The sequence below is a fragment of the Anguilla anguilla genome, chromosome 4 (assembly GCF_013347855.1).
Source record: "Anguilla anguilla isolate fAngAng1 chromosome 4, fAngAng1.pri, whole genome shotgun sequence".
Taxonomy (NCBI): Eukaryota; Metazoa; Chordata; class Actinopteri; order Anguilliformes; family Anguillidae; genus Anguilla; species Anguilla anguilla.
The window spans coordinates 39345426-39373118 of NC_049204.1; the positions used below are offsets into that span (position 1 = coordinate 39345426).

The window sequence follows — 27693 nt, forward strand, 5'->3', positions numbered from 1 at the left end:
TCATATTCTCCTTGTTGCTGGCTTGTATTAATCACTTCAGCAAATTCAGGAAAAATACTTTTAATAAATTATTCTCTTACCCGTTCTATACTGCACAAGCTACACACAGCTGAAGGGGATTAAAGGCTTAATAGTGGCATTCATATTAATATTTAATATTAGTATGTTAGGTTAATTTAGAAACTATTTAAACCGTCCCCAGGCATATAAGAATGCAGCTGTATAAAATCAAGAGGAAATGAGAGCCATCTCTGACAAGTTTTACAGTTCCACAGTGAAATGCACGCCCCATTCAGAAACCATTTATTAAATCTGAGAGACACATGGGAGCCACTGGTTTAGCAAAAGTAAGGGCACAATTTATCAGGTGTTTTTGGTTTGACATTACCTTACCTCTGTGCAGGGACTGCACCACATTCTAGAAGAATAATGACATTGATAATAAAAAGGAGTCGCAGGAAAAGGAAGAGACAGATTACATGGTTTGTGTAAAAAGCTAAGGGGCTTCCAGCAGCACATTCACACCACTGCCTGTAGTGGTTCTCATATAATGAGTATAACAGTAGTGTGGGAAGAAGAGTGGTAATGCGGTTGTACTGTTGAGAAAAAAAACACTGTTTCTGTGTCACAGCCAAGTCCAGTACTGTGCTGCCCCCTGTCTGCAAAAAATTCATTTCCATGAACTCTATGAGCCAGCTGATTTCACTAATTAGTTCTGCTAAGAATTCTGCTAGTCAGCAAATCCAGGTGACTGGAATAAAATACTAGCAAGGCCTCTTTCTTTCTGAACTTGGATTTCCCATCTCTGTTTATTTGTAACTAGCATCTTTCAAGCAACAAGCATGAAGCTGCTGTTCTAGGTCAAAACCATGTGGTGGCAGTATAACACCATCTGTATGTATTGTATAATACTACCATCATATGAATTGAAACAGCCTGTATATTGTAAGTGACTTTGTGAGCATTCCTTCAGAATCTACTTTAATTTCTAAGTATGTTCGCAACCTCATGGTATTGATTAGCTAAAATGAATTCATTAAAATTGACTCGCTGCAATAATTAACTTTCAGTATGGACAATTAAATTAACAACAAATGTAGTTATTACCGGTATACTTTTTTCAATTTTCAATTCTACATTAATGCGACTCAACATTTTAAATTCACATGATTTTCTGTCTTGATTTAAATTATTTTATGAATAAGAAGCTAAAGTCAGACCTTCCCTTCAGTTAAAAAAAACAAATGTATGACAACTATGCAGACAGCCCTGATTAAAAATATGTGTATTCAGACAAAAATGCTGATCTTTGTTCCCGTCATCTAGTGTTACTTGTCACAGCCTTGCTGGTCCGTGGGGTTCATTTTGCTGACGTCGATGTTGTTGGTGGTAAACATGATCTTGGCACTGTTGATGGTGGCTGCAGGCAGTGTGCGTGCGCGCCCAAGGATCCAGGCAAAGTCGACGTGGAACAGCCTAAGAACGTCAGTGCAGGAGTAGACCATGGCCGAGGTCACATAGTCAGTGTACAGGACCCAGTACGGGCTGTAGGGGGTAACTGTTCCGCAGGGAAACACAGAAATATGAGAGAGAGACAGAGAGAGAGAGAGAGGTAAGTAGGGAAGAGGTCATGTGAAGTTTATTCCTACTGACGGTAATTCCTTCTGGCAGTCTGTTCCCTGTCCCTTGCTTCATTATCTGCCTTACTCATGTGAGGTAAATTTAAAATGGTGAAATATGGGCAGTTAAAGTGGTGTATGAGATAAGAAACTAAAATTAAAATAGTTGGTTTGATGCAAGTTTGATCACAATCATAATTGATCCAGATTCTGGCTGTAATAACTGGGAAATGTGTAAAATATTAGCAATGTAATCACACTAGATAACCAGGTAACCATTGTGGGAAAACCTCCCAGCACATACAGGTTTTAGATGTTTAAAACAGAATGTAATATGAGACAAAGGGAACCTGAGTAAACATGGAACACATTTTTTTTATATTTCAATTATTTCATGAAAAAAATGTAAATCACCCATATCACCCATGTGAAAAATAAAATTTCCCCCTCATCCTCATCATGCATTAATTCAGACAAACTGGTTGGTTTTTGAGCATGAATTGCTTGTTTTAGGTCCTGCCACAGCATCTCTATTGGGTTTAAATCACGACTCCAAAACATTAATTTTGTTTAGTTTCAACGATTCAGATGTGGACTTGCTTTTGTGTTTTAGATTATTGTCTTGCTGCATAACACAGTTATGATTCAGCATCAACTCACACACTGATGACCTGACATTCTCCTTAAGAAATGGGACCGGTGTTGGGAATCATCCAGGTGCCTTTTTGCAAATGTGAGATGAGCATTGATATTTTTCTTGGTTAGAGTGGGCAATTTTTCACATTGGTGATACAGGTGTTTAATACCTTTTTTCATCAAATAAAATGAAATTTTTTTTAAAAATTCAATGTATTTTGTGCTTTACACAAATTCCCTTGGTCTAATATTACATTTTGTCTAAATATGTGAAACCATTCAGTGTGGCAAATATGCAATAATAGTGGAAATCAGGAAGGGGGCAAATAGTTTGTTCACGGCACTGTATTACTTACATTTCCACTAAGCTCATAGTAAAAGAAGCTGATTGCTCTCATTTTGCCACAGTACTCACAGTAAGAGAAGCTAACCCCAAGCTTGGCTGGTTGTCTGATATCTTGCACAACAGCTGTCCCTTCGATTGACTTCACCTGTCCTCTTCTAAGGGTGGATAAGCAGTGGTAGCCGAAAATACAAGATGAACAATCACAAGGAGAGTTATTAACAATTTTTTAAATCTTTTTAATTTAACCTTTATTTACCCAGGGTAGGTTCGCTGAGCACGGCTGCTCTTTTGCAGTAACGCCCTGCTTCACACTCACACACATTCACACCTGGGAGCTGCCCAGTACAACCACAATCCTCTATTGTTGGCCACTGAGCAGCTCCACTGGAAGGAGAGAACATTTTTTAGCCAATTAAATTAGGGGATGATTAGGTGGCAAGTTTTTGCGAGAGCCAGATCTGGGATTTTAGCCAGGACACCGGGGAACCCCCTACTCTTTACGAATAGCGTCATGGGATCTTTAATGACCACATTGAGTCAGGACCTCAGTTTAACGTCTCATCCGAAAGACGGCATCTCCTACAGCACAGTGTCCCCGTCACTGCACTGGGGCATTTGGGTTTATCTGGCCAGAGGGAAGATTGCCCCCTGCTGGCCCACTAACAGCACTTCCAACAGCAACTCAGTATTCCCTGGTGGTGTCCCATCCAAGTACTAATCAAGCCCACACTTGCTTAGCTTCAGCCAGTCAGCAGCAGCAGAGTGCGAGGTCGTATGGCTGCTGGTAAATTTAATTCAAACAGCCTCTAATCATTGCATGCCTATAAGGGATTCTGCACATACACATCCTTGGAATGCATGCCCAAGTCTAAATCAGAAGCTTGTGGGTTCAAGCCCTTGGTGACCAGTACAGTTACAACCTCAAGTAAAGGCACTTCATTTAAAAACACCTACAGGAAATGTCCAGTTGTATCAAGGTTTAGCGAAGGTGTCTCCAAGCCTAATCCTAAAGAGCCATAGGGTCTGCTGGATTTCATTGTTGCTCAACACTTATAAATTAAAGCAGTTGATTGCACACACGACCAGCTGTCTTGTTTCTAAACTGCTTGCTTATTTTGAGTTGACAACAAACACCAGGAGACCCTAATGGCTCAAGAGTAGCCACTCATAGTTTAGCGTGCACATAAAATCAAAATGGCTTGGGGAATGGCTACCCACTATGGAAATCAGACGATAAACAGCACTAATAATGATGTTTTGTTTAATTGTCACTTTGCAGCACATGTAAATCTCACCGGAACTCTGAGTTAAATACTTTGATAGTCCCATCTGCTCTTAGAGAGTAGTTTGCCTCGATGCACTTTCCCTTCTCAAATGACGCCGGCAACTTCTGAATCTCAAACCACCTTCCAAGGTACTGCAGGAGCAGGGACAAATATTTAAAGTAAATTTGTTAGGGATTATTACAATTTATAACATATAATAAATTAATACATATTATATGATATGTATCAGATGAATGGCAGAGTAATTACACCATTGACAGTTTCAAAGTGACTTTGCACTTAATTGTACGCATGTAGAAGATCCGTTTTTAATTCTGTCATTCTGGCATGATTTGTGCCCTGTTTCTCAGCTTGTGATTCCATGTTATAAAGCGTATGCTTGTTTTACAAGCTGAGTAGGTTTTCTGTAATTTGTAATTTGGCAAATAAATCCTAGAAGACCGTCTTGCCTTGAAGCGCTTCACACCCCAACTCAAGCTCCCCTTTTGTTTGGACACATTATAAAGATTATTATAGAGCAGCTGAATGTGTCCACTGAATATTTTTAAAAAAGATACTGATGATCCGCTTAATCAAAACTCTTCTCCTGATCTAAAGAAATAAGACCTGTACTGAAGATAAAATGGCTGGAGGAAGTTATGTTTGCTCAGTGTGCTCAATGAAACTCATCACCTCTCGCAATGGTTACATATATCTCTTACTTCCAGAGCAGTCAGAATTTCCCAGGACAACAGCACGGAGATAATTATTTAACAGTCATTCTCTCCTTTAAAAATGTATGCCCCAATCTGTGACCAGAAGGTGTTATATAATTTGGCAGACAGTCCCTTGATTTTTTCTGCTTTTCACTAAATACATCTTGCAGGAATAGCCCTCTATCACCATCTTTTTCAAACTTTGTAGAGCCTCCACTGGATCCTCCACAGCACCTGCCATGAAGATCTGCCAAACAGCTCCCTCTGAATCTCCCCAGGTTCCTGGAGCAGTTCACCATGTCTTAGACAGTGAATGAGTTTGCACTGAGATGTGCTTTATTGAAGAGCAAAGAAGTATTTAGTTGGTGTGTCCGTCTGCACTAATGACAAATCTTGGGAAAGCTCCTTGCGCTTGTGCATCAAACAGGTGTGCAAGCATTTGCTTGTTGTTATCCTCCAACAACCTGTCACTTTAGTTTAATTCAAGCATTTCGTGAAGTTTTTTATGTCTTCCTCCAGCTCCATTACTGCTACACTAGTTATGTTAATAATTTTTACAGCGTATTGCTGAGATATAATTTAATTTATATTTTCTGTATTTCCCACCATTATCTCATGGGAGACAAACCTCTTCTTGTTTTCAATCTCTCCAAAAAAACAGACAATTACAGAAGCCAGAATATTGCCACTGCTAATGGACAGATAGCGTACCTTATAGATGTCAAAGCCTGACTGGACAGGTGGCTCTGGGCAGGGACCCCAGTGGAACACCTGACCACTGACAAGTGGCAGGAGCAGGATGAGCAGGAGGGCATTAAAGGCCATTTTCCAGCAGCGTTCCTCCTGAAAGGGTTACCAGCAACTGTTAAGCCACGAGAATAGAGCCACAGCCACGAGGAGTCAAAAAGCTCTGCCTACTCTGCCAATATTCACCCTCCCCCTGTGGTAGGACTGTTCAACCCCCCTGAGAAAGGGATTTAGCATGAACTGCCTAATGAAAAAATCCAAATAAATAATCATTTATTATCATTATTAATAAGGATGCTAGCACTATGTAACATATATTTATAGGTATATCCGAGAACAACATTAAGATAGGCGAAAGTTCAACTTCGATGCCTGAATGGCTTGTTCTCATCATTATGTACTTGCGTGTTCTAACCACAAAAGCCGCTACTGAAAGCAATGCATGACACAATGTGGACCTCATCCAATGTCAACAGGAAAACATAGGACTGGAGCCAAAAGATGTGAATGAAACATGTAATTGTTTATAAATAAGGGTTGTTGGGTGGCTTGTCCTGTTAAGTGTCAATGTACTAGTGCATGGATGGCCGTAGCTTCGATGGCTGTACAGTTGGGAATCGAATATGGACCACCACAGTGCCAGCTGTGGCCAGCAGCCTGGCCAGGTGATGGATGCATAACTGTGTCTTGCGTCCCCCAGGGACGGCTGCATTTCAATTGGCTGGAATGACAGTGGCTTAATGCACACCAGTAAACTCTGTTGGTCAACTAGATGCCCAAAAGTCCACCTATTAAGCTGCACATGAAGTGTCAACTCATGTTTGCATTAGCCTGATTATGACTTGAGAACTGTGGTGTTATAAGAAGAGGTGATTGGCATCACATGCTATGAAAAACAGAAAGAGCAGGTGTGTGCATGAGGACATGCTAGCAAGGTTGCAGCATTTTCTCAGCCTAATATGCTGCCAACAACAAACCCCTAGTCCTGCCCTTTTCTGTTTATCCTGCTGACATTCCCTGGCCATCTTACGCAATCAAAGATATTTAAAATTCCAGTCATTCTATTCAGTGTTTCCAGTCCCTGTAAGGGTTGCTGTGTCTCTGCTGCTGCCTGTGCTCCTACATAGACAATACTTTTGGCACAAAATTGACGCCATATGTTAGACCTGACAAACTTGTTTTCAGTGGAGTAAAGGTCATTTGTTTTATGCCTGTGCTAGAGGATATTTTTTAGTCTCAGCCACTTTCAGGCTGTCACAATCTTCACAGTATAAATCAAAGGACCAAATCTCTCTCTCTTGCTGTACTCTCTTCTCCTAAACCTACCCTTTTACTGTGACTGTGACTGATCCCCCACCCATTCCCTCCATGTTCCTCTTTCATTCCCTGTCCTTTCTCATGGGTTCTTATAATAATCAAGGAAGCCTGTATGCTCTTCCTCCTTGATACAGGGAGACATATCACAATACTACTCATAAGGGAACACATTACAATATTAACAATGAGGACAAGACCAATACTTCAGATCATACTGATGAAAAGAATCACTTGATAAGTTACTGCCCACAGATATTCAGTCATGTATGTATTGAATTAAACATTTTTGGTTTCCACATCTACTTTACAATATGGTTTCATTCTACTGGACAAGGTAGTTACTAAAGTCCGTTACTTTTGGTCCCCTCAAATGGGGGACTATGTATAATTCTTATGCAGATCATTACATTACAAGCATTTAGCAGACACTCTTATCCAGAGCGACTTACACAACTTTTACATAGCATTTTACATTGTATCCATTTATACAGCTGGATATATACTGAAGCAATTTTGGTTAAGTACCTTGCTCAAGGGTACAACGGAAGTGTCCTACCCGGGAATCGAACCTGCGACCTTTCGGTTACAAGCCCAGTTCCTTACCCACTGTGCTACACTCCGTCCAGATCACAGATCACAGATCACCCAATACGGATGTAAATACACTCAAATAAAAACTGACAGTCTGCACTTTAACCTCATATTCACTGTTTAATTTCAAAGCCAATGTACCGGTGTACAGAACCATAATTTTATAGAACAAAAATTGTGTCACTGTCCAAATACTTTTTTTAACTTGCTTTGTTCTTGAATATTTTTTTTTTTTACAAAAACTAGTTTGGTATGACACTACAGTGTTTTATTTGCAGGCAAACTGGAAGGCACATGTATTATAATGAGTCCAGTTTAGGTCTATGACAGAAGCAGAGTACATTTGCCTGTGTTTGGCAGTATTCAGGTACATGATGCAAAATTAGTTCTTACCTTGTTGATTTCAGATTACTCTCTGCCGCTCAAGGGAAAGCCTGTGTTTTCACTCCTGCTTGCTTACGGGAACTTCTACTTACAGGAAGTCAGATGAACAATATGAGCACAAGATGAATGGCGGGTTTTGTTGCTTCAGGAAGCATTTTTAACATGAAGCAGGTGATTCGCTGAATTAGAGTCATGGGACATACCAGGATTAATGTTATTATAGGTCTGTTACCATTCTGTAGTGCCATTTTCTCCTGTTCATTTACATTTTCCTTTCTGTGTATAAAAAAACTTTTTTTTTCATTTAAATACTGCATCTTGCCAAATATGGCCTATTATTGTTCACATTTATTTAGTTAATTAGAATTTGGTTGTAACCCAAATTCTCAATTCAGTCAATACATGTATTGTGCAAAAATCAAAATACCTCCATGTCCTGGGTGGATGGTAGCCAACTTTGGTTACAGTCTTAGATTAATATTTCCACAGGTCCATGTACCATCAATTTGTAACAGAATAAAATGGAGGCCAAGCAATATTCAACACAAACAATTTCAAGGAAGGCTCAGCGATCCCCACATTGAGGCTAAGAAGGATACATATTTATATTGTTCTCAAAGTGTCTGATCAGCATGATAACCCATTTTAGATATGTTTCCTATTTATTGCATTGCAGCTATCAGTGGCTGTTGAATAGCAGCATATAACCATTTTAGTGGAAAGATTGAAATGAAAACATTTAGGACTGGCCTGCAAGTTCCTGTTATGTCTTTACTCAGAATTTCCTTTAAAGCAAGAAGAGAGCATGTCTAAACATGTTGTTTTTTATATCTGGTGTGTTTTCATTACCCCATAAAGAAAACCAAAACATATTTCCCAGAGTTGCTAAAGGCAGCAACCCAGCATTTACCCTGAATCTGACCTGCTGCAACACACCTTTTTTGCAATGGACACACAGAGGCGCTGCATGACAGACTCAAAAGAGGCAATCAGACCAAAAGTAAGATGTTGTTCCCAGTGCATTTTTAATTACACGGTTCATTGTCAAAGTGCGCACACTGATATGCGAGAGCTTAATAAGTCACAATCACTTAATCATTTACACATTTGTAGCTATAATTGTATTTTCTATTCACTGCACTGTAACTGTTTTACAGGATGTTCTGTTCAGTTTCTGGAACAGCCCACTTCACTCAGCGATGACAGGGCCCCCTTCCTGTGTCATGGCAGCGCAGTTGGTCTGGTCAGAGACCATCATCCTCTTCACACTGATGCCGTTGGAGGTGAGCACATTGCGAAGCTCCGTGACGGTTTCCTCCTGCAGGGTGCGGGACCTGCTCATGATCCAGGCAAAGTCCACGTAGAAAAAGCCAAGGTAGTTGGTGCAGGCGTAGACCAGGGTGTAGCTTTCGTAATCTGTGGACAGCACCCAATAGGGGGCACTGGGTGCTCCTGAGAGAGAAGGGGACAGAGAGTACAATCATTCACCTTACTGGGATGGCAACCTGATCTAACTAACATGAAAGTGCACTCACAGAATGTGCTAATGCTCATTCCTTGCGATCCTCTTAAGTTGTCTTTGTGATATTTACTAAAAATATCCCTGTCTTGTTTTCTGATTTGGCACAAGTACAAATCGAAAAGAATGGATTGAGGTATTTTTAAATGATTTTCACCCCTATGCAGAAAAATATGTTATTTCACAGTTGACTCATTTTTAGCATTCACTAAAGATTCACCTTTAAAGAAACTAACTTCCAGGATGGCTGGCTGTGAGGCATTCTTCACTCTTGCAGTGCCCTCGATGCTGTGCACCATGCCATCTGACCTATAGGGGTATGGCAAGAATGGCACATAAGACCATGTTCTCAAACAAACAACACATGCGAAACTCTCACAATGATTAGCAGTGTGATGTACTGAAACTCACAGGAGCTCTGCGTTCACAACCTTGACCACACCTTCAGGCATCAAGGTGTAGGTAGCCTGGTTACAAGTCCCCAACTCGAAGACCGCTGGGAGTTTCTGGATCTCGTACCACCTGCCCATGTACTGCAGAGAGAGAAAAGAGACATGTCCATGCAACCGTAATTTGTTGAGCTGGCTCACATCACCTATCATCATGCAACAGCTGTGCAGTTACAGCCGAACAAAACTAAATCAATTAAACTTTTCTTGTGGATAAAAGCAAACCACTGAATGTGCTCAAATTCCCCAGCCTGAAATAGAATTTGTTCAAATCGGTTTTTCTTGTTTATCTAGGTTTGAGGCTATTATGGTTTTTAGAAAGCCCACTCCAATAAGGGGTGGGATAGTCATGGTTCCCAAAATAGACAGAGGTTCTACATCTACAGTAACAAGGCTGTAAAATAGCTGGAAATTATCACCTTGGCAACATCAAAGTTCTGTTGAACGGGCGGTGTCGGGCATCTCCCAAGATGGAAGGACTGGGCGTTGACCGCCAGGAAGGACCCCATGGTCAGGAACAGAGCATGTAATGCCTGCATTTCCTCAATGTTTACTAGTGACAGGAAAGACAAAACTTCACACAAGACCTGCCAAATTCTCACCATGTCTAAATGAGCAGATATCAATGCACATTTGGAGTGCACTTAGTCCAGTACATTTCATGCAAGACATCTCACAAACTGAATTATAGTGTGAACTTGAGGTCTCTGTAAACATACAGTATATGTATGTAAATCAAGCAATAAACTCTTGAAATTATTGATTTAAAAAAACGAACACGGTAAGGTAAAGCCATCTCCTTACCTTTGAAGGGTTGATCTCAGGTTGGTTCAGTGCCCAAAGTGTAAAGTGTAAAGAGTGAAGTTGGAGGCCAGCACTTATATAGAGGTGTTTGAGGAATGAATAACTGGCTATGAATAACTGTTACAAAATGACGATTGTACCTTATCGGACCTGTGTTTTGACCTTCGGTATGCAATTATTGTACATAAGCATTTGCCAAATAAATGCAATGTGGGGACCATTAATTAACCATGTGAATAACAGCACTCACCTTCACTGATTGTTGACACAAGGCTTTAAAAAGAGTCACAAGTCATTGTTGCACATGTTCCAAAATGTACTGTTTAATTGCACATGCACACAAACATACTGGTCAGATAGAATGTAAACATGGTTATGAAACTCTTTTCTTTAGCTTGACATCCCGGCTTTGAAGGCATGAAGTAGTCTTCTTAAAATATTTGTTCAAGCCCAACTAAATTTTCAGCGTTAGAACAACTCTGATGAAGAACAATTTACTCCAACAGATTAAATTTATACATTTATTATTTTACTAAAAACTGTTAGATTTCAAATAACACCAACATTTTTCACTGTGTGTAGTGACAGATTTAGTGTGCTTCATTAAGATTTTCTGCATTATATAATTTAAGTAACATGACATCACAGCTGAGGCTCCTCGCTGTAGCTGTGTCTCTTGTGGTCAACTCAAAACACTGAATAATATCTACAGTTATTTAACAGTTATTTAATTTAAGTTTTATTATAAAGATGATAGGCTATATCAGGAAATGTATTTTTATTGTTTAAAATCTATCCTTTTACCAGTACACAAGGTTATGTGAGAGCCTAGAAAATGAGTGATATTTACAAATGTAACAAAGATGTTTATACACATAAGTCTTCTGGTCCTGCTATATTCAATTTGACTTGGTCTTCTCCATTGCAATGACAAAAGTTTCTGTATTTTGTAAGCAGTGATTTTTCATCTCTGGACATCCTTCAACATCCAGCAGGTTAAATAAATAATCAGAAAGTTATGCAATAGGTGTTAGGTGCACTTAATACTGACTAACCACGTAAGAATGATTTACAAAGGAACGTATGGCCATGAATATTTAATTTGATAAGATAACCTACGCTAAAAGTGCTGCTTGACTGTTTATCATACCTGCTAAGAATACAAGGTGACATTGCCTATTCACTTACCCTTATGTAAGCTACAAAAGCATAGGCCTGCTGACTTGAAAGAAAAGGGCATTATTTCCAATCCAACAAGAAGCAAATATTTAGTCACTCTGTAGCCTGTTTCAGTAATGTCAACAAGGATGAAATCAAAATGCGATATATCCTACTTCACTTCTTTTACATCCACGAGTCAAATAGTTTGCCAAAATCTGTCAATCATGTTTTGACTGCATCTAAAACTAGGTGCCAGTTTACCCAGACGCGGCCGGGGTAACACAGCCATCCTCAAAATGTAAGGGAAGTTTCATATGAAAACGTATGAAAGTGGATTGCAATCGACCGTCTTAAAATGAAATAACACTCATAGCCAGTTTTGAATATTTGCGTTAATTTTGATTGAATATTTAAAGAGTAGCCTAATTCATAATTAGATAAAGTAGTTTACGTTACTAGGCAGATACAAAGTCTTCCCGTTGCGTTGGCAAATTATGTGTATGCACTTACATTAGCTGAGCATTGGCGGAATGTGAGTGAAGTGGTTTAGTGGTTTATACTACTTGAATTCTGGACATTAGCTTACAATTAAGTTTATGTTACTGAGAAATGTTAAGTCGTGTTATTCAAATTTGTAGCTACCAAGCTAACGTTCTGTGGTGTTTCAATCTAGCTAGCTTCTAGCGTGCAGAAGCAGCGATCTACGGTTCTGTACTTGTTAATGTTGACAAACATTCATTAATTCATTTTCTAGTTTTGAGTTTTTGTGAACCGTGAGAACGTAACTTGCTAGCTCAATAACTAGCTACGTTTTCCGTTTTGACCATGGCGGGAAATGATAGCTAACGTTAGTCTAGCTAGTCAACTCCGTTAAATAAATTTTCCCGTGCATTAGCCTACGTTAGGTAACCTGGTCGAAGTATTTCGTTTGCGTACTAGTTAGTCATTTTCCCTAAGATTGTATTTTATAATGTCAATGTCAACGTAAGCTGACTATTCTACCACGAGGGCTGAGTTCGGCTCACGGTAAGATTGTATAACAGTGACTTTAATGTCTATGAGGTGAACTTCCACTGGAACCCCTGACAGGAGGGTTTCGCGTTTTGTGACATTTTAGGGGGCGATTTTACAGACACGGCTAAGAAGTGGGGAAACATGCTTCAGATAAGTCTCTCGTCTCCAGACGAGATTGACGACCACTGTGAAAGCAGGACAACTGGACGCCCGGTACAGAGTCTTCCGGCATTTTTAAATACTCCACATACAAGACAGGACCGAGATGAAGAACATGCAACGCAATCCAGGTGGATTCGTGGATGCGCAGAAGAAGCCTGTCTGTGGGAAGACGAAGGAGGAGGAGGATTGCTCGTTACACCACTATCACAGCAATCGGATGGCAAGTACCAATTCTAATAATGCGTTTTCATTTAGAACTACCTGCGTGTCTTTCAGAAGAGGAGGCATAAAATTGCTTGGCATTTAAACGTGGTTATTAATCGTTTAGCTATGACCGTTCACGCGCACAAAAAATCTTTAATTGCAAATGAAATACTTACAGGCACAAATTGAGACTTATTGAGATAAGCAGGAATAGCTTGTCAGACAAAACATTCATTTGAATGACTCGAAACTTTTTTTCAGTTCAGAAAACCTAAAAAAATATAGATGTACCAAATTGAAGTAAAATTTTTGTTTCATTCGATGAATTTTTTTATAGTGTGTCTAAATCCCTTTATTTGTTCATGTCACTGTGTAGGTAAAGGGCTGAGACGGAGAGCAACTTATGACAGCACAGATCAGCTCAGGTGACCCAACAGTTAACTTTGCGTTAATCTGTACAGTGCTGGAGAAGAAAGAAAGTGCAAAAGGCCACCAACATAAGATCATATGCATTGCACCATGCTGGGAATCTTGATAGAGGCTGGGTGTTGACAGGGTGAGGTTTCATAACTTTAAAGATAATGAAAACAATGTCAGTCTTTTTACAAAGGTTTTGTACAGTACAGTGAGTACACCTTGACCTTTTGCATACGGCAGTGGGAAAGTGCCCTTTCTGTTCAAAATAAGAACAGTCTTGGCAGAAATAAGTGGTAAGGTTACAGTTGTCCTGCTGAAGCGCATCATATTCCTGTCTGAACCTAACCTCACCGGGCAAAATACTGGCCGACCCTTCCCGACTGTCATTCCTTGAATACATACCCCTGCTATCTGGCTGCAGCTATAAAAGGGCCTGAATGAGAAAAAAGAGAGCACTTGCCTCCTTTTTAGAGTATCCAACTCAACAAGTTTTTTGATTGATGAGTTGTTGATCTTTCTGAACATTATTGCATAGATAATTTATTTTTGTATGCTATTGCTACATTCAGTACACTTTTTAAATATGTTGTTCACTTTATATGGAATTTTGAATTGTCAGTCTTGTTGTATGGTTTTGTGTTCAGCTTCTTGTGAAAAACCCTTCAGGTTCTTCTTTCCCTTGGTCTTGTTTTCCTCCTATTGAGGCAATAAAGGTTCCATTCAATGGGTGGACCTACCATGGCTGGTTTCAAGCAGTCAGAGAGTTTTTCCATAGGAAACTGTTTTGAGACATTTGGATTAGTGAGTCGGTGCTCCCCATGGTATGGTATTGACCATGTCAGTGCTGACTGGCCGCTGTCACAGTGACGCATACAGTAATTACCTGTGGCATTACAACAAGACGGGAGGGTTACAATCAACAGGCTTGTCCTTGTCTCATTGTGTGGCTGGCTCCACCAGTCAGGAGCTTTGAGCTTGCTCCCAATGAAGTGACTAGCATGTGTGTCTTTGGAGGAGAGCATCTGTGCTTATTCCCACTCTCATGAATGTATGGTGGACGCAGTGATGGGACAGACTTACAAATGCTATAGTTAATTTCAAATTGGGAGTACACGAAAAACAAAATATTGTTTAAATTGTTTTTGTTTTTTAAATTATTTTACAGTCAACTCTGAAATGACACATAAATGCTCTGATGTAGCCAGAAGGTATTCTGCAAATTCTCTGCAGCATTAATAGTAACTGCTTTTGATTAAAAACCCAAGAAATGGAGAGTCTAGGGGTCAGAAAGTAAGTACATTATATGACATTTATTTGACAGACGCTTTTATCCAAAGCAATGCTCAATGAGTGCATACCGAAGGTCATTAGAACAACTACAAAGCACAGGTCCGATAAGGTACAATACTCATTATGCAACAGTTATTCATAGCCATGAACACATTAAGTCCAGTTCACGCAGTAAGCATACAGTAGGCTAGATCAGAGAGTAATGTTAAGTCAAACTAGGAGGCATGACAAGTCAGTCCTGCTATGTGTTTCTTCTACCAAAGTACTCAGCCAGCTGATTTCATTAACTAGGGCCATGTCTGAAACAGCTTTCTAACTACTGTGTCCACAGTGTATGTACTGTTCACTGAGCTCACTGCGTGCTGTTTAGTACACGTTGGGCAGTTTGCAAAACATTTCCTCCATACTATTTTCCAATTGTATTGTGGAAGTGTCCCAATATGTTCTGCCCTTGAACGGCCATGCCCATGTGTTGTTGGTGTTGCTGAAGGAAAGCGTAAACAAAGCTGCACCTCGATTTTAAAACAAAGCTGCGCATCATATTTATGGGACCAAAATGGTTGTTCACTTCCTTAAAAGTGCACTTCTGAATATACCTTGGAAATAAGAATAAGAATATCATTTTAAGCACTCTACATTTAGAGAAAATTTTGCCTTTAACTTTCTCATCCAGTGTACTCAACAACTATATTCAATAGTAGGAATGTGTGCTGATTCAGTGACAACCTAGTTTTACTTCCAGGCAGAAGAATTGTGATAATTAGCAAATCCAGGTGATTGGAACAAAATAATGGAGAGGAGTTTTACTTTCTGAACCCGTATTTTCCACCTCTGGTGACCTCAGGTTTTGTGATGTAAGGCTTCATTCTGCCAGTTTGCTAAGGCTGATCAGAAGTACTATAGAAACTCAATTATTGTAGCACCTGCTCCTGACAGATGTTTGTCTGTGTTTTCCCCTCTGTGCTGTGTTACAGGTCCTTGGGAGATGAAGGTGATACCTACAGTTATGAAGGTTGAAATGACACCTATAAACCTTGGCTCAACAAGAATGTCGTACTTAACCACCATACCTTTCTCTACATATTTATTTTACACATTTTATTAGTGGTAACTTGGGCTGGTTTCCCAGACACAGATTAAGTTTAGTCCTGGATTAAACTGAGTTTTGTATGGAGAGCCTTATTCTGTGTTTGCAACACTGGCCCTATATATTTTAGTTCCAGAGGTGCATTACTCAGTGATCTAATAGTATTCACTTTAATTCTCAAGCAAAACGTATTTAATTCCATCAGAAATGTGGTTGTTATGTGCTTGGAGTTTTTCCATCTAACTTGACATGCCAGTTTCCTTCCAGAGACCAGAGTGCCTGATGCTGAGGACTACAAAGCAGAGGAAGACCTTAGTTTAAATTCATCTGATCTGTAAGTGTGGGACAGTCTTAGGGAAACTGGTCGTCTTCAGGCTCATTTACTCTTTTCAAAAATAGAACTGTGTTATTATGTGGTAAAATATGATACCTGAAATCTATCCCGAATCACATGAAGTGTGAAATATATTCATTGCTAAGACGTTGTTGCTTGGAATTGTAGGCATAGATTGAATGCAGTGTACCCTACTGTAAATTACACTACGCAGTCAATACAATGTAAAAATGACTTAGGTCTGGAAATTGGATTTTCAAATTTATAAGAATATTGAACATATGGTCTATTAATATGTGTACTGTATACTATTTATATGTAGAGTATACTATAATATTGCATAAAAGGGTAAGCAAAGCTTGTCGTAACGTCAGTTACCCCTGCAATAAACGTGCAGACCTTACGAGTGCTCCAGTATCTTACTTTGAGTAGTTTATTTGAAGTGCCCAGGTAAAAAGCCTTGCTTACATATATATATTGTCCTTTACTGTCGAGCACCTAAAAACTACCTTTTCATTGGAAACTTGGCTGAAGCGCGTTGGACTTTACTTTTGGGTTTTCATTGTGTAAAAGGGCTATTTGCAAGGTTTGAAGAAATATAATTTATGAATTAAATATTTTTTGGGTTGATGTCCTAGGCCTTGGTTACTCAGGCTAAAAATGTCTGCATGTATGCAATATAGATTTTACTATTTAAATGTATGATTGTCTTTGCCAAAATCATGCCCACTGTAGATAGCGTAATTAAGAACTGTGAATGGGATTGCCTGGATGAAGCTCAATAATTTAGGCGCAACAGTTGCTTTTGTTTACAGTGAATAGAAATTAGAATAATATCCTGTCCTGTTTTTCCCTCCTAATAGGAGCATGGAGGGAGAGAGTGATGTGGTCACCAAATTGGTACATGCACAAAACTGCCTTAAGAAGATCAATGCCGAGCTGCAGGAAACGGTGGACGTGACAGAGGACTCCAACGCCATCCTCCGCTCCGAGAACAGCATGCTGAGGAATCAAGTCAAAGGGTGACGCTGCTGTCCCGGCATTTTTACTGTGTGTGCCTCATGTTCTGGCCAAATTACCAATCTGACTTCCTCAGTTTGGCTGTCCAGCCAATGATTAGCAGTCAACCTAATGACCAACTGCCCTGTTAAACTGGCAGTAAGAGGGACGAAACCTACAGGAGACCTCCCATCATGGTAAATGGTAAATGGACTGCATTTATATAGCGCTTTTATCCAAAGCGCTTTACAATTGATGCCTCTCATTCACCCATTCACACACACACTCACACACCAACGGTGAAAGGCTGCCATGCAAGGTATCAATCAGCTCGTTGGGAGCAATTAGGGGTTAGGTGTCTTGCCCAGGGCGGGGGATCGAACCGGCAACCCTCCGACTGCCAGACAACCAGTCTTACCTCCTGAGCTATGTTGCCTCATTACACATGTAAAAGCCGTCTGCAGGCTACGCTTCTTACTTTTACTAATTTCAAACATTTTGGTTTTGCTGAGCCTGCCACTGATCTGTCCAGGTTCTCAGCCCTGTTTCTGGAGGCCCCAGGAGCCTGCCAGGCTCTGACCTCCAGTCAGGCACTTGAACCACCTGGGTTTACCTGCCAGGCAATGACAGCACGCACGGTGTAAAGGGTGCAGGCAGACAGGGTTCAGCCCTCCGGGTCCAGGGCTGAGTAGTCCTGAGGATGTGATTAACGCTGAAGGGCAGTTCTCCGGCCTTGGGTGCTGTGTGCAGGATGAGACAGGCTGTGGACAATGCAAAGCAGCTGATGGACGAAGTGGAGGAGATGCGTGGCTCCCTGGCAGAGCTGGCGAAGGCCAAAGGCAAGCTGGAGACCATCATAAAACAGATGGTGCGTGGTGGGCTAGGGTGAATGAAAAATTTATTTAAAAGTTTTTGATTAGTTAATACTGAAGTGTCATCAGGTGTTCTAGAAACCAGCTAATTACTGTAATGATGCTGCCAAGCCCTTACTTTAGTCACAAGCATTGAGAACCCTTCATGTGCAAATTCTGAATTTACAAATAGATAAAACTCTGTTTTAACATTTTACCCACTGTTGTACCCTTTGCATTGTGTTTATACTTCAGTGCAATTACTTAGGTTTATTGTTATACGCTTCCCTGGAGGCTGAAGCTGAAAATTAGTTGATGAGTCAACCTTGGTACATTTTACTGTGGCATCTGTATTCTTATTTAAAAAGGTGTAGCCAGTCACATGTTGGGAGGGAGATTAGGTGGGCAGACTGAGACAACCATTTTGGGAATTTGATGATAATTTAAATTGTGGAATTGTATCACACTCAATAGTCATTCAGAACCTCAGTTTAATGTCATTTGCGGAGCGGCACCAGCATATAAGGGATATGGGATTTTACTTAGCCCAGACGATCAGAAATAAATATATTGATATACACACACATATACACAAGGATACACACACATATGCACAGGCAGGCAGGCAGGCAGGCAGCCAGATAGATTAGAACTAGAACTACAGCATCAGCACTGGGTGGAGTGTTTTCCCATTTGCTTGAAACTACTAGTTTTAGGGTGGGTCTCATGAAATATTTTATCTTTTATGGCAGGAAAAAGAAAATGAAATGCTGAAAAATCAGCTTGAGACGCTCACTAATGAGGTGTGTGCTGCATTATTTCTATCTTCATTTATTTTGTGACCTCCATTACTCTACCTGAAGTAGTCGATGCAATGAAAATGTTTTTCATTTTATTTTGCAGATGTGTAATACCTCTGAGAGACAAATAGACAAAGAGAAGATTATTCATCTTAGTAGCCTCCTGCAAGACCTAGAGGTGCCATAATATGGTGTCCAATTTCCCAAACAACGCAGTATGATAATGAGAGAAATGTTTCTGTTTTTGAGAAAAAGGATTGAGTTCATGCGTGAAGACAGACATGTATTTCCAGTGATTTAAGGAAAAATCATTACGATTCAGATTTTTCTGTTGTTGAAGCCTGCATTAATTTGTTGGTGTTGTGGTATATAGGCATATTGATATCTCAGATTGTTTGCATTTCTGCAGGAATTATATCCCAGTCTTATCCTTGCATTATAAATAACTTGCCTGTACCAGTGCTGTAAATAACACACAGTCTGTGTCTTCCAGAAAGACATGGAACGAACAAGATTAACTCTTGACCACAAAGAGGAAGTTATTCAGAAGGTATGTATGTGTGTATATGTATATATAGATTTGAGAATTGGGTGTAGTACAGTGAAAATGTAACGACAGTACTGAGAATATGATACAATGATTTTGTTAGAATTTTGTGGTTTGTTTGTGCATGTGCTGATATGTGACTTCTGTATTTATTTCAGAAGGATTTCCAGATTGAACAGTTGGAAAGTTCCCAGGCAGAATACTCTTTGATTGTCCAAGTAGGTACCTCTTCATCATAATAACTATGGGCCAGATTTACTAAGGAAACAGTCACAGTGGAAATACATTCACTGTATTGCACTGTATTGTAGCTCTGTCGCAGATACCGACACATTAACAACCAATTAACAAAGAATGTTTCTTTTTATGCAGTCAAATAAATTAAACAGCCTCATTTGCAATTTTGCAGTAGGAGACGCCCATAAAAAGGGTCCGAACAATATGGCGTGCTTACACATCCAAATTACAAGGCACTAAGAAATGGTATGGAGCAACCAAGCACAAGCAGCAAGGAACGACAAGAAAAGGAAAATTTTAATTTACAGATTAACACTGGAGCGGACACAGAGGACAAAAATGTGCAGTGACATCACCTGCAAAATTAATTGTTTAGGCATAATAAAACAAACAGTAGAGGATGTAAAGAAAAGATGGCATGATGTTAGGCGGTGTACAAAAGAAAATCCCAAAAGACTCAGGTGGTGGTCCAACTAAGGAAAGAATACGAACACTGATAGTACAACAGGCGGAAAAATCCCTGTAAAATGAGCTAATTGTAGGGGTTGATGGAGTAGACACAGATGAACTTGTAATGGGAGAAGCCCATGGACCGTCTGATGGTAGAACTGTATTCTGTCAGGGTTTTGGCGGGTTAGGACCTAAGTGCAGAGTAAAACACAGGAGGCTCAAAAGGTAGGGTATTAAACAAAGGCTTTTCTACCAACAAACAAACAGGGAACAAACAAAGAGACCACGGGGGCAAATCTCAAGAACACAAAAAATGCTTGAAAATAAAATAACAACCCGAGGAACTCGAAAATTAAAAATACAAGAAGCTCGAAAACTAGAAATACAAGGAACTAGAAACACTCAAAAGTATGGGGAACTCACAGCGAGGGAACACAACAGTAGGATCCAGCACCCGACTCAGGCAAACAAAGAACTTAAATACACAGGGGGCTAACAAGACACAGGACAACATAATGCACAATCTACAGAGAGGAGAGGGATACCGAGACGGTTAATGAGACACAGGCAAAAACAATGATTGAATAAATGAACACAATAATACAATTAAACACAGGAGAAAGCAATGAGGCAAACGAACCGAAGTACAAAGATGAGAAATGCCCCCATCTGGTGGCCAAAAGAAGGAAAATCGGAACAAAAAATGCAGAATGCTGACCTATTCACAATTAATTATAGGGGAGAGTCAATATAAATGTCACAGTTTTTGAATTTTGCTCATTTACTCAGAAAATATTTAGCCTTGCACTCTGAATGTAATTGAAAAGCGTAATGACTACTGATATATCAGAGCTGTTTGAAGTAGAATGTCATAGTGCTGGGCTAAATATTTTCTGAGTAAATATAAGTTTTTGGATTTTGCTCATTTACAATGTTTTTAAAAATATATGTTTTTATAGGCTACTAACTGCTAGCTGATGACTTCATGGCAGTATTGTGTCCTTACAAAGATGATTTCGTATTTATATCTGAAAATGAATTTGAAGCGATAAGTAGTGTGTGAGCTATATAGGCTATATCAGCACGGACAAAATACTGCCTGCTTTCAGGAGGTCAAAAATTTCTCAAAGAGGGGAGTTGCAATTAATGCATGTTTTATTAAATTAGACCGAATACTTAATAGATCAAATTTACATAATCTCCACCCTGTTTTAGCGCATTCAGGTAAACATATGCATGCACACATTTAACTGTGCATTAAAAGGGAAGTCACAGAGTGATGTAATCTCCGCAAATTGCATCCTAATCGTGATTTTGACCCATTGCGACAATTTAGTAAATCCCACGTAGATATTGCGACCTTGTAGCAACTGAATTTTTGTCGAAAAAGCAATCCTTTAGTAAATCTGCTCCTGTGTGTTCAAAAGCACTGTTTTTTTTATTTCTGTATATTTTTACCATGGGGGAGGAGTCGCACCATTTCATTGTCTTTGTTTGTCCAGGATCTGAAAGAGAAGCTGAAGGATCTGGAGGACCAGTTGGCCGAAGCTTTAATGTATGTCGCCCAGCGGTCTGGTGTCGGTTCCTAGCTATGCCAGTGCCAGCTGTGGTGGGCAGTCCCGTGGGGCGGGGTGTGATTGGCCACAGGTTTGCTATGGGAAGACCATTTTCTGCTGGCAGGATTGTTCAGCTCATCACACACCAGCAACCCCCTCAACTCAATCAGGGCCTGCAGTCTGGCTGCAGCAGCTGCACATGAAGTGAACGCCTCCTGCTCAATAACTGCGCAGCTCAGCTCAGCAGCGCATGGACAGGCCTCCAAACTCAATTTCTGGATAAAAAGAAAAACGAATCTGGATGAAAATGTTGATGAAAAATTCCCAAAAATGTTTAAAGTGCTGCATATGAAATATGAATAATATTAATGCTGTACATTACAGTACAGGAGAGGGAAGCTTCCAGGACCTGGACGGCACTTTCTGCCCCACCGCTCGAAGTGGCAGCGTCTCCCTGTGTGAAGAGCTGAGGCTGCTGCAACATGTCAGTGCGCAGGTGTGCTCCATCAGTTACTCTGAGTTAGGGAGACAGGGGTCAGCTCTGCTTTATTAGCATTGATTTTTCTGTCTCTGCTGCTGTAGCTAAAATAAGTACCATCATGCTAGCATTCCATGGATGCTCTATCCTGAGGAAAACCTCTTCGTTAATTTTCAGAGACTGTAGTAGAGAATCATGGGCGGAGCTAAGGGTTCCAGAAGAATTTTTCAATGCAGATATCTCCTGATTGTAGATTTTAATCTAAGCAGTAGCCACATAATTATGCAACAGAGAATCCCAGGAGTCTCCTGGTTTGCGAAATGTTACAATTTATGTTATCCTTGGTTATGAATGTCAATTTTGTTTTGGAGAAGTCATGTTTTTGTTAGTGAGGTATTGGGATGGCAGGTATGCCATCCCGCCAAGTTACGCCTTGGCGGGGGCATGCCCCATACCTATACAGCACCGAGAGTTTGGCACTTATCAGGGTTCCCCACAGAAATATCCACAACAGCCACAGACACTCAGCCCATAAAAACAATAAAATTCTGTACATTCTGACCCCATTTCAACAGACGGATTTCATAAACAACTTCACATGTCCACACAATAAAGCCCCAAACTAAGGGGATTTTGCGTTTTTCTCCTTCTTCTTCTTCTTCTTCTTCTCTTTCTTCTTCTTCTTCTCATTCTTTTTTTTTCTGCCGCCTATCCCACTAACAACATGTCTCCCCATTGGACATTTTACCGACCCCAGCCAAATCTTCACCTACACGACCCAATCAAAAACTCGCATACACACGCAAAATACCCATACATTTTTACTCTGAAACATTTCCAGTTTAAACAGCTAGTCTGCCTGTGGCCTAGTGGGCAAGGTTACAGTCTTGGGAACATGGGGTCCTAGGTTCAAGCCCAGCTAGGAACACGTTTCTTTAACCTGCTTTTACCCTCACTAATAATTGTCTACTACTTCTCAATTATTGCTTTTGCACCATATCTACCCGCCATTCACCAAACGTATACACTGCATTATGACGTACCGTCTGCACGTTCAGTTATTAACCGGCTACAATATTGCCATATGGATTCAATGGGAGCTCTTCTGTGCTTACTGGCCTGTGTTCTTCTTTAAAACCACGGACAGGTTTGCTAATGATATTTCACGCATTGCATAGCTATGTCATGGTGCTGCACTAACAAAGTCACAGACTGGTAAACCTCTGGTTGAAGGAGTGAATCCCGCCTCGCCCTCAGGCAGATAATTTCCTCTTTTACACTAACGTTTTCTTACGCTTTTATTTGCTTTACCAAAACTCACTCATGGCCACCCATATGCATTTCATGACGGCAAATGTATTCCTTTTATTAAAAAGTCACACCAGTTCACCACTGTGCCATTTCTACTAACTATATTTCTTCACTTGGCTACCGTACAAAACCTTCTTATCAGCAAACGCCACATTTCTACATTCATGTTACCTCACCCTGTTCTCTATCTAGCCACATACATATTACTATTATTAATTGCTACGTATGTACGTTCTGCAACTCCCCATTAAAACATTACATTTAAAATCATGTCTCCTAATTTCTCTCACACTGTTGTTATTTTCTCATATGCAAAACCTGCTGGGACATATGCGTCTGCTCCTATTCTCCACTATCAAGTTTTCCGGTTCTAGCTTAGCAAAACAGCGAAGGGGATTCATACCTGCAGATAAGCCTATCAAAATGCCTTATAAACCTTACAAACACTAAAAGTGCATTTCCACGAAATAACAGACAACGGAGCAGGACAAAAGGGTACACAAGTTGTGACCTAGGGAACTAATTCTACGGGCTTGCTGATTCTTTTGTCAATCAAGGCTCGTTGGATGGCCGTCAAATCCGTGAGTACATACACTGGCCATGTTTCACCTGCGTTTCTGATGCGTTTACACTTACGTCATCGCACCCTTTGTCACAGCCACTGTTTTACATATATAGCAAACCGAAACTGCTAAACGGTACACACTCATCAGACTGTACAAATTCACACAAGGATAGCCATAATCCACAACCGTTTCTCACAGGGTCACTTCGCATTTCTCACTGTCATAATAAAACACTTTGCAAAAAGAAATGATATCTCATAAAAAACACATTTTCAACGTACAAACATGCCAAGTTACTCACACATACAAGACATACACGTCTATGACTCATTCATTCAGACTGCCAAAATCCAGGCCTGCCATTAAAAGTATTGATATCAAAATGATGCCAAGTTACAGTACTACAAACAATATAGGCTATCTTGCCTCACCGAAATTAAATAAGATGTATTCCAAAGCAATGATACCCAATATTTCCTCAATTCTTTCAAGTCACTTGGCCCTGTGTGTATACACATGCAGTTCATGGACAGGCCAAACATATGTGTGGATGGCTTTCTCACAGTCAAGATTGATTGAATAGGCGTCTATATGTCCAATTTGTATTGGTATGTATGTATTTCGCTGCCCAGCCTGTCTGTTGCGTGAATGATTGTATGTTTCTTGGTATAAATGTCTGTTCGTAAATGTGAATGAAACATGCTGCGAGGGAAATGTCCCCATGGGGATAAAGAAGTTCTCTATGTATGTATGTACAATATGTATTTTACGTGCAGTATTTATTGTATGCAGCAAATATAAAATCACTTGTACATTTACTCAAATTCAGTTCGGAAGCAAGTATAATAAACATATGGTTTCTGGAGAAATATGCTTCCTGTAGTTACTGACCAGCAGTTTCCTACATGAATTTCAATGTGTTCCATGAGGCAATTCGAAATATTTGACACTTTGATCTGACACAAAGTTTGCATGACATTGTAAAATGGTAAGATTACAAAACACAGGGCCAAGTGACTTGAAAGAATTGAGGAAATATTGGGTAGCATTGCTTTGGAATACAATACTTATTTAATTTCGGTGAGGCAAGATAGCCTATATTGTTTGTAGTACCGTAACTTGGCATCATTTGGATATCAATACTTTTAATGGCAGGCCTGGATTTTGGCAGTCTGAATGAATGAGTTATAGACGGTGTATGTCTTGTATGTGTGAGTAACTTGGCATTTTTGTACGTTGAAAACGTGTTTTTTATGAGATTTCAAATACTGCGGTACCCATGGGCCACAGTACTTGTTACCGTGGTGATAGAATGGGCCAGACAGAGCCTATGGCCTGTGGGATCAAAGAATTATAGGTAGCATCCTCGTCATCTTGTTTAACTAACTTACCTAGCCAAAATGGCACATTTACAGAAGACTGAGCTGTGTAATTGCATGATTCCTAATGTAGTTCTTTTTTCAGTGAACCAGATTTTTTCAATGCTATGGCTAGTTTTTTGAGGTGATGATTCACCCTGGGAGAGTTTCATTCCCATTCAAGGTTGGGAAATGGCCAAACTGTGCTTCACGTTAGACTGTCAAGTTTTTGGCCCCAGAAACTAAAGCCCCTCGGCATAACCACACCCACATTTCCACTCTGTGTATCCTTCGAAAGACTTCTATATGTGGTTTGAAAAAAGTGTGAATTTGTCTGGAGGTGTGGAGAGATAAGCCTACCCTTCACCCTCTGTCACTCTCACTCTCATTTCTCTGCTTTTTGCTGTGATTGACTCTGCCCTGTGGAAGTTTGTAGTATTGCAGGTTACATCACTTTGATGTAGCCATAATTAAACAAGGTCTTGTTTTTTGGTCTTTACTGAAAAAAGGGCCTTGGCCAACACCTATAGGACTTTTTGAAACTGACCATTTGACCATACTTCATTGTAATTCATTATCTGGCTTCCAGTTCTCAGCCTATATGAGCACTGTAGATCGATGACTTTCTTACTATTAAAAAATATTTTTATTGCTTTCTTTAAACAAGAAATTTGTGCATAAATATAAATAAATATTTGAACTGTATTGACTTTAGCATTAGTGGGCAACCCAGAAAAGCAGAACTCTAATTGCAGGAGGTTTTTTTTAAGGATTTATCTTCTTTTTTCCCTGAAGGAACCATATGAGGAGGAGACAGAGGTTGCAGATGATTCTAGCACTCCAAAACTAAGGTGAAACTGTTTTTCAATACGTTTCTATTCTGATGTGTAATATGAAATGTATTCATTCTTATTTAACTTCAGTAAGCCCTGAAATTCCCTCTAGGCTGTAGTCCATGTGCTTACTTTACATTTTCATTTGAAGTGAGCCAACACATGCTCACACTTTGGTCTGGCTCCTGATTGGCTAGTAGCATGCATTTTACAGTGATTCAGTGCATCATCATATGTCTAAAATGACAGTGCCATATCAGGTTTTAACTAGGGGTGAGTTTGAATAGTCAAATATTTGCGGAAGCTTGGCAGTTGTGTAGCAATTTTATGTCATTTTTATGGCCTTTTGTACTTAATTTTACCAGAGGTGTCACTAGGGGGTTGTGGGGGGTGCAGACTGCACCGAGTGACACCATCAGAGGGGCGGTGACACCGAAATGACTGGCAATACATTTTCTGTGCACTGTTTGTGTAGCGACGAGTTGAAACAGCTAAGGTCTGTAGTTGAGTTTCAGCTCTTGTTCCATTGTGAGATTCTTCTGGTCTGTAGCTGGGATTTCAGCTCTTGTTACACTGTGAGGTTTTTCTGGTCTGTAGCTGGGTTTTCAACTCTTGTTACACTGTGAGTTTTTTCTGGTCTGTAGCTGGAATTTCATCTCTTGTTACACTGTGAGGTTTTTCTGGTCTGTAGCTGAGTTTTCAGCTCTTGTTACACTGAGAGATTTATCTGGTCTGTAGCTGAGTTTGCAGCTATCATTACACTGTGAGGTTTTTCTGGTCTGTAGCTGGGTTTTCAGCTCTTGCTACACTGTGAGGTTTTTCTGGTCTGTAGCAGGGTTTTCAGCTCTTGTTACACTGTGAGGTTTTTCTGGTCTGTAGCTGGGTTTTCAGCCGTTGTTACACTGAGAGATTTTTCTTGTCTGTAGCACTGCCCCTCCTGTTTTTCAGATGGTGGGAGAGAAAGTGGAGTAGGCTGAAGAGAGGGGCTCATGCAGCCGGAGCTCTGAGCTTTCGCATTCTGGTGCCCCTGTGTGTGGCCACTGCCATTGTACCCATTTATTATGACAACCCAGGCCTGAGCTGTGTGGAGATCATTATGAACACTGCCCATCGCTTGATTCAGCCATACTGCTCTGTCCAGCACATTGGCCTCCCACCTATCTGATGACTACACACACAAACATACAAGTCCAAACAATTGTATGCAACAGACTGCTGCCACGTACACGCAATATATAAATACAAATTTTACTCTCTCATTTTGCACATTAAATAAGTTCATGACAATTTCTCTTTCATGTATGTAACTGTTTACTTGACTTCGTTCTGTTATGAAAGTCATTATCCAGCCAAGCTTGTGGTTATTTTGTTCCAGAATTATTTTCTATATTGTGTTATATTTGCATTTTAATTTAAAAAAAAGAAAATTTAAACCTACTTATAGAATTAGTGCATTTCTTTCACACACGCACAGTCATATATATGTATATATATATATATATATATATATATATATATATATATATATGCTCTACATGGCCAAAAGTATGTGGACACCCCTTCTAACAGGTGCACAAAATCAAGCGTACAGCCACGTACTCTACATAGGCAAACACTGGCAGTAGAATGGGTCATGCTGAAGAGC

At 40.0% G+C, this 27693-nt stretch overlaps 3 protein-coding genes across 9 annotated transcripts; 1 reads left to right on the forward strand and 2 right to left on the reverse strand.

Moving 5' to 3' along the window:
* Positions 1–286: 286 nt before the first annotated feature.
* Positions 287–7723, reverse strand: LOC118224922 (apolipoprotein D-like). Its single transcript, XM_035412785.1, has 5 exons — positions 7631–7723; positions 5294–5425; positions 3897–4018; positions 2671–2756; positions 287–1558 (listed from the first exon to the last, which is right to left on the reverse strand). Exons 2-5 carry the CDS (start codon positions 5405–5407, stop codon positions 1329–1331), a joined length of 552 nt encoding a protein of 183 aa, XP_035268676.1. The 5' UTR covers positions 5408–5425; positions 7631–7723; the 3' UTR covers positions 287–1328.
* Positions 7724–8625: 902 nt separating this feature from the next.
* apoda.2 (apolipoprotein Da, duplicate 2) lies at positions 8626–10496 on the reverse strand. Its single transcript, XM_035415877.1, has 5 exons — positions 10394–10496; positions 10009–10142; positions 9552–9673; positions 9361–9449; positions 8626–9073 (listed from the first exon to the last, which is right to left on the reverse strand). Exons 2-5 carry the CDS (start codon positions 10126–10128, stop codon positions 8811–8813), a joined length of 594 nt encoding a protein of 197 aa, XP_035271768.1. The 5' UTR covers positions 10129–10142; positions 10394–10496; the 3' UTR covers positions 8626–8810.
* A 1056-nt stretch (positions 10497–11552) lies between these two features.
* Positions 11553–27398, forward strand: LOC118225117 (inositol 1,4,5-triphosphate receptor associated 2-like). Of its 7 annotated transcripts, none has more exons than XM_035413163.1 (15): positions 11553–11852; positions 12672–12950; positions 13311–13359; positions 15616–15653; positions 15996–16062; positions 16926–17084; positions 17812–17929; positions 18665–18715; positions 18816–18890; positions 19206–19262; positions 19418–19477; positions 21449–21501; positions 21887–21998; positions 26011–26066; positions 26997–27398. In XM_035413163.1, the coding sequence occupies exons 2-15, from the start codon at positions 12710–12712 to the stop codon at positions 27211–27213; spliced, it is 1353 nt and encodes a 450-aa protein (XP_035269054.1). In that variant the 5' UTR covers positions 11553–11852; positions 12672–12709; the 3' UTR covers positions 27214–27398. The 7 variants fall into 7 exon arrangements, 6 of the variants coding, with proteins under 6 accessions (XP_035269054.1, XP_035269053.1, XP_035269056.1 ...); XR_004764773.1 differs by lacking the exon at positions 11553–11852 and adding an exon at positions 11863–12580 and having other exon boundaries at positions 21892–21986; positions 26997–27017; XM_035413162.1 differs by lacking the exon at positions 11553–11852 and adding an exon at positions 11863–12580.
* Positions 27399–27693: the final 295 nt, after the last annotated feature.

Bases quoted from the DNA above. Each gene is read 5' to 3' on its own strand.
- LOC118224922 (XM_035412785.1), bottom strand. From the start codon at position 5,407: ATGGCCTTTAATGCCCTCCTGCTCATCCTGCTCCTGCCACTTGTCAGT. The intron at 2,757-3,896 runs GTGAGATTTACA...ATCCACCCTTAG, and splicing joins GTATTTAACTCAGAGTTCCG to AAGAGGACAGGTGAAGTCAA. The intron at 1,559-2,670 runs GTGAGTACTGTG...CCTGCGGAACAG, and splicing joins TGGGGTTAGCTTCTCTTACT to TTACCCCCTACAGCCCGTAC.
- apoda.2 (XM_035415877.1), bottom strand. From the start codon at position 10,128: ATGCAGGCATTACATGCTCTGTTCCTGACCATGGGGTCCTTCCTGGCG. The intron at 9,674-10,008 runs GTGATAATTTCC...CTCTCTCTGCAG, and splicing joins AGAACTTTGATGTTGCCAAG to TACATGGGCAGGTGGTACGA. The intron at 9,074-9,360 runs GTGAATCTTTAG...CTTCTCTCTCAG, and splicing joins GGAAGTTAGTTTCTTTAAAG to GAGCACCCAGTGCCCCCTAT.
- LOC118225117 (XM_035413163.1), top strand. From the start codon at position 12,710: ATGCTTCAGATAAGTCTCTCGTCTCCAGACGAGATTGACGACCACTGT. The intron at 12,951-13,310 runs GCAAGTACCAAT...GTCACTGTGTAG, and splicing joins ACTATCACAGCAATCGGATG to GTAAAGGGCTGAGACGGAGA. The intron at 21,502-21,886 runs GTATGTCGCCCA...TGTACATTACAG, and splicing joins CAGTTGGCCGAAGCTTTAAT to TACAGGAGAGGGAAGCTTCC.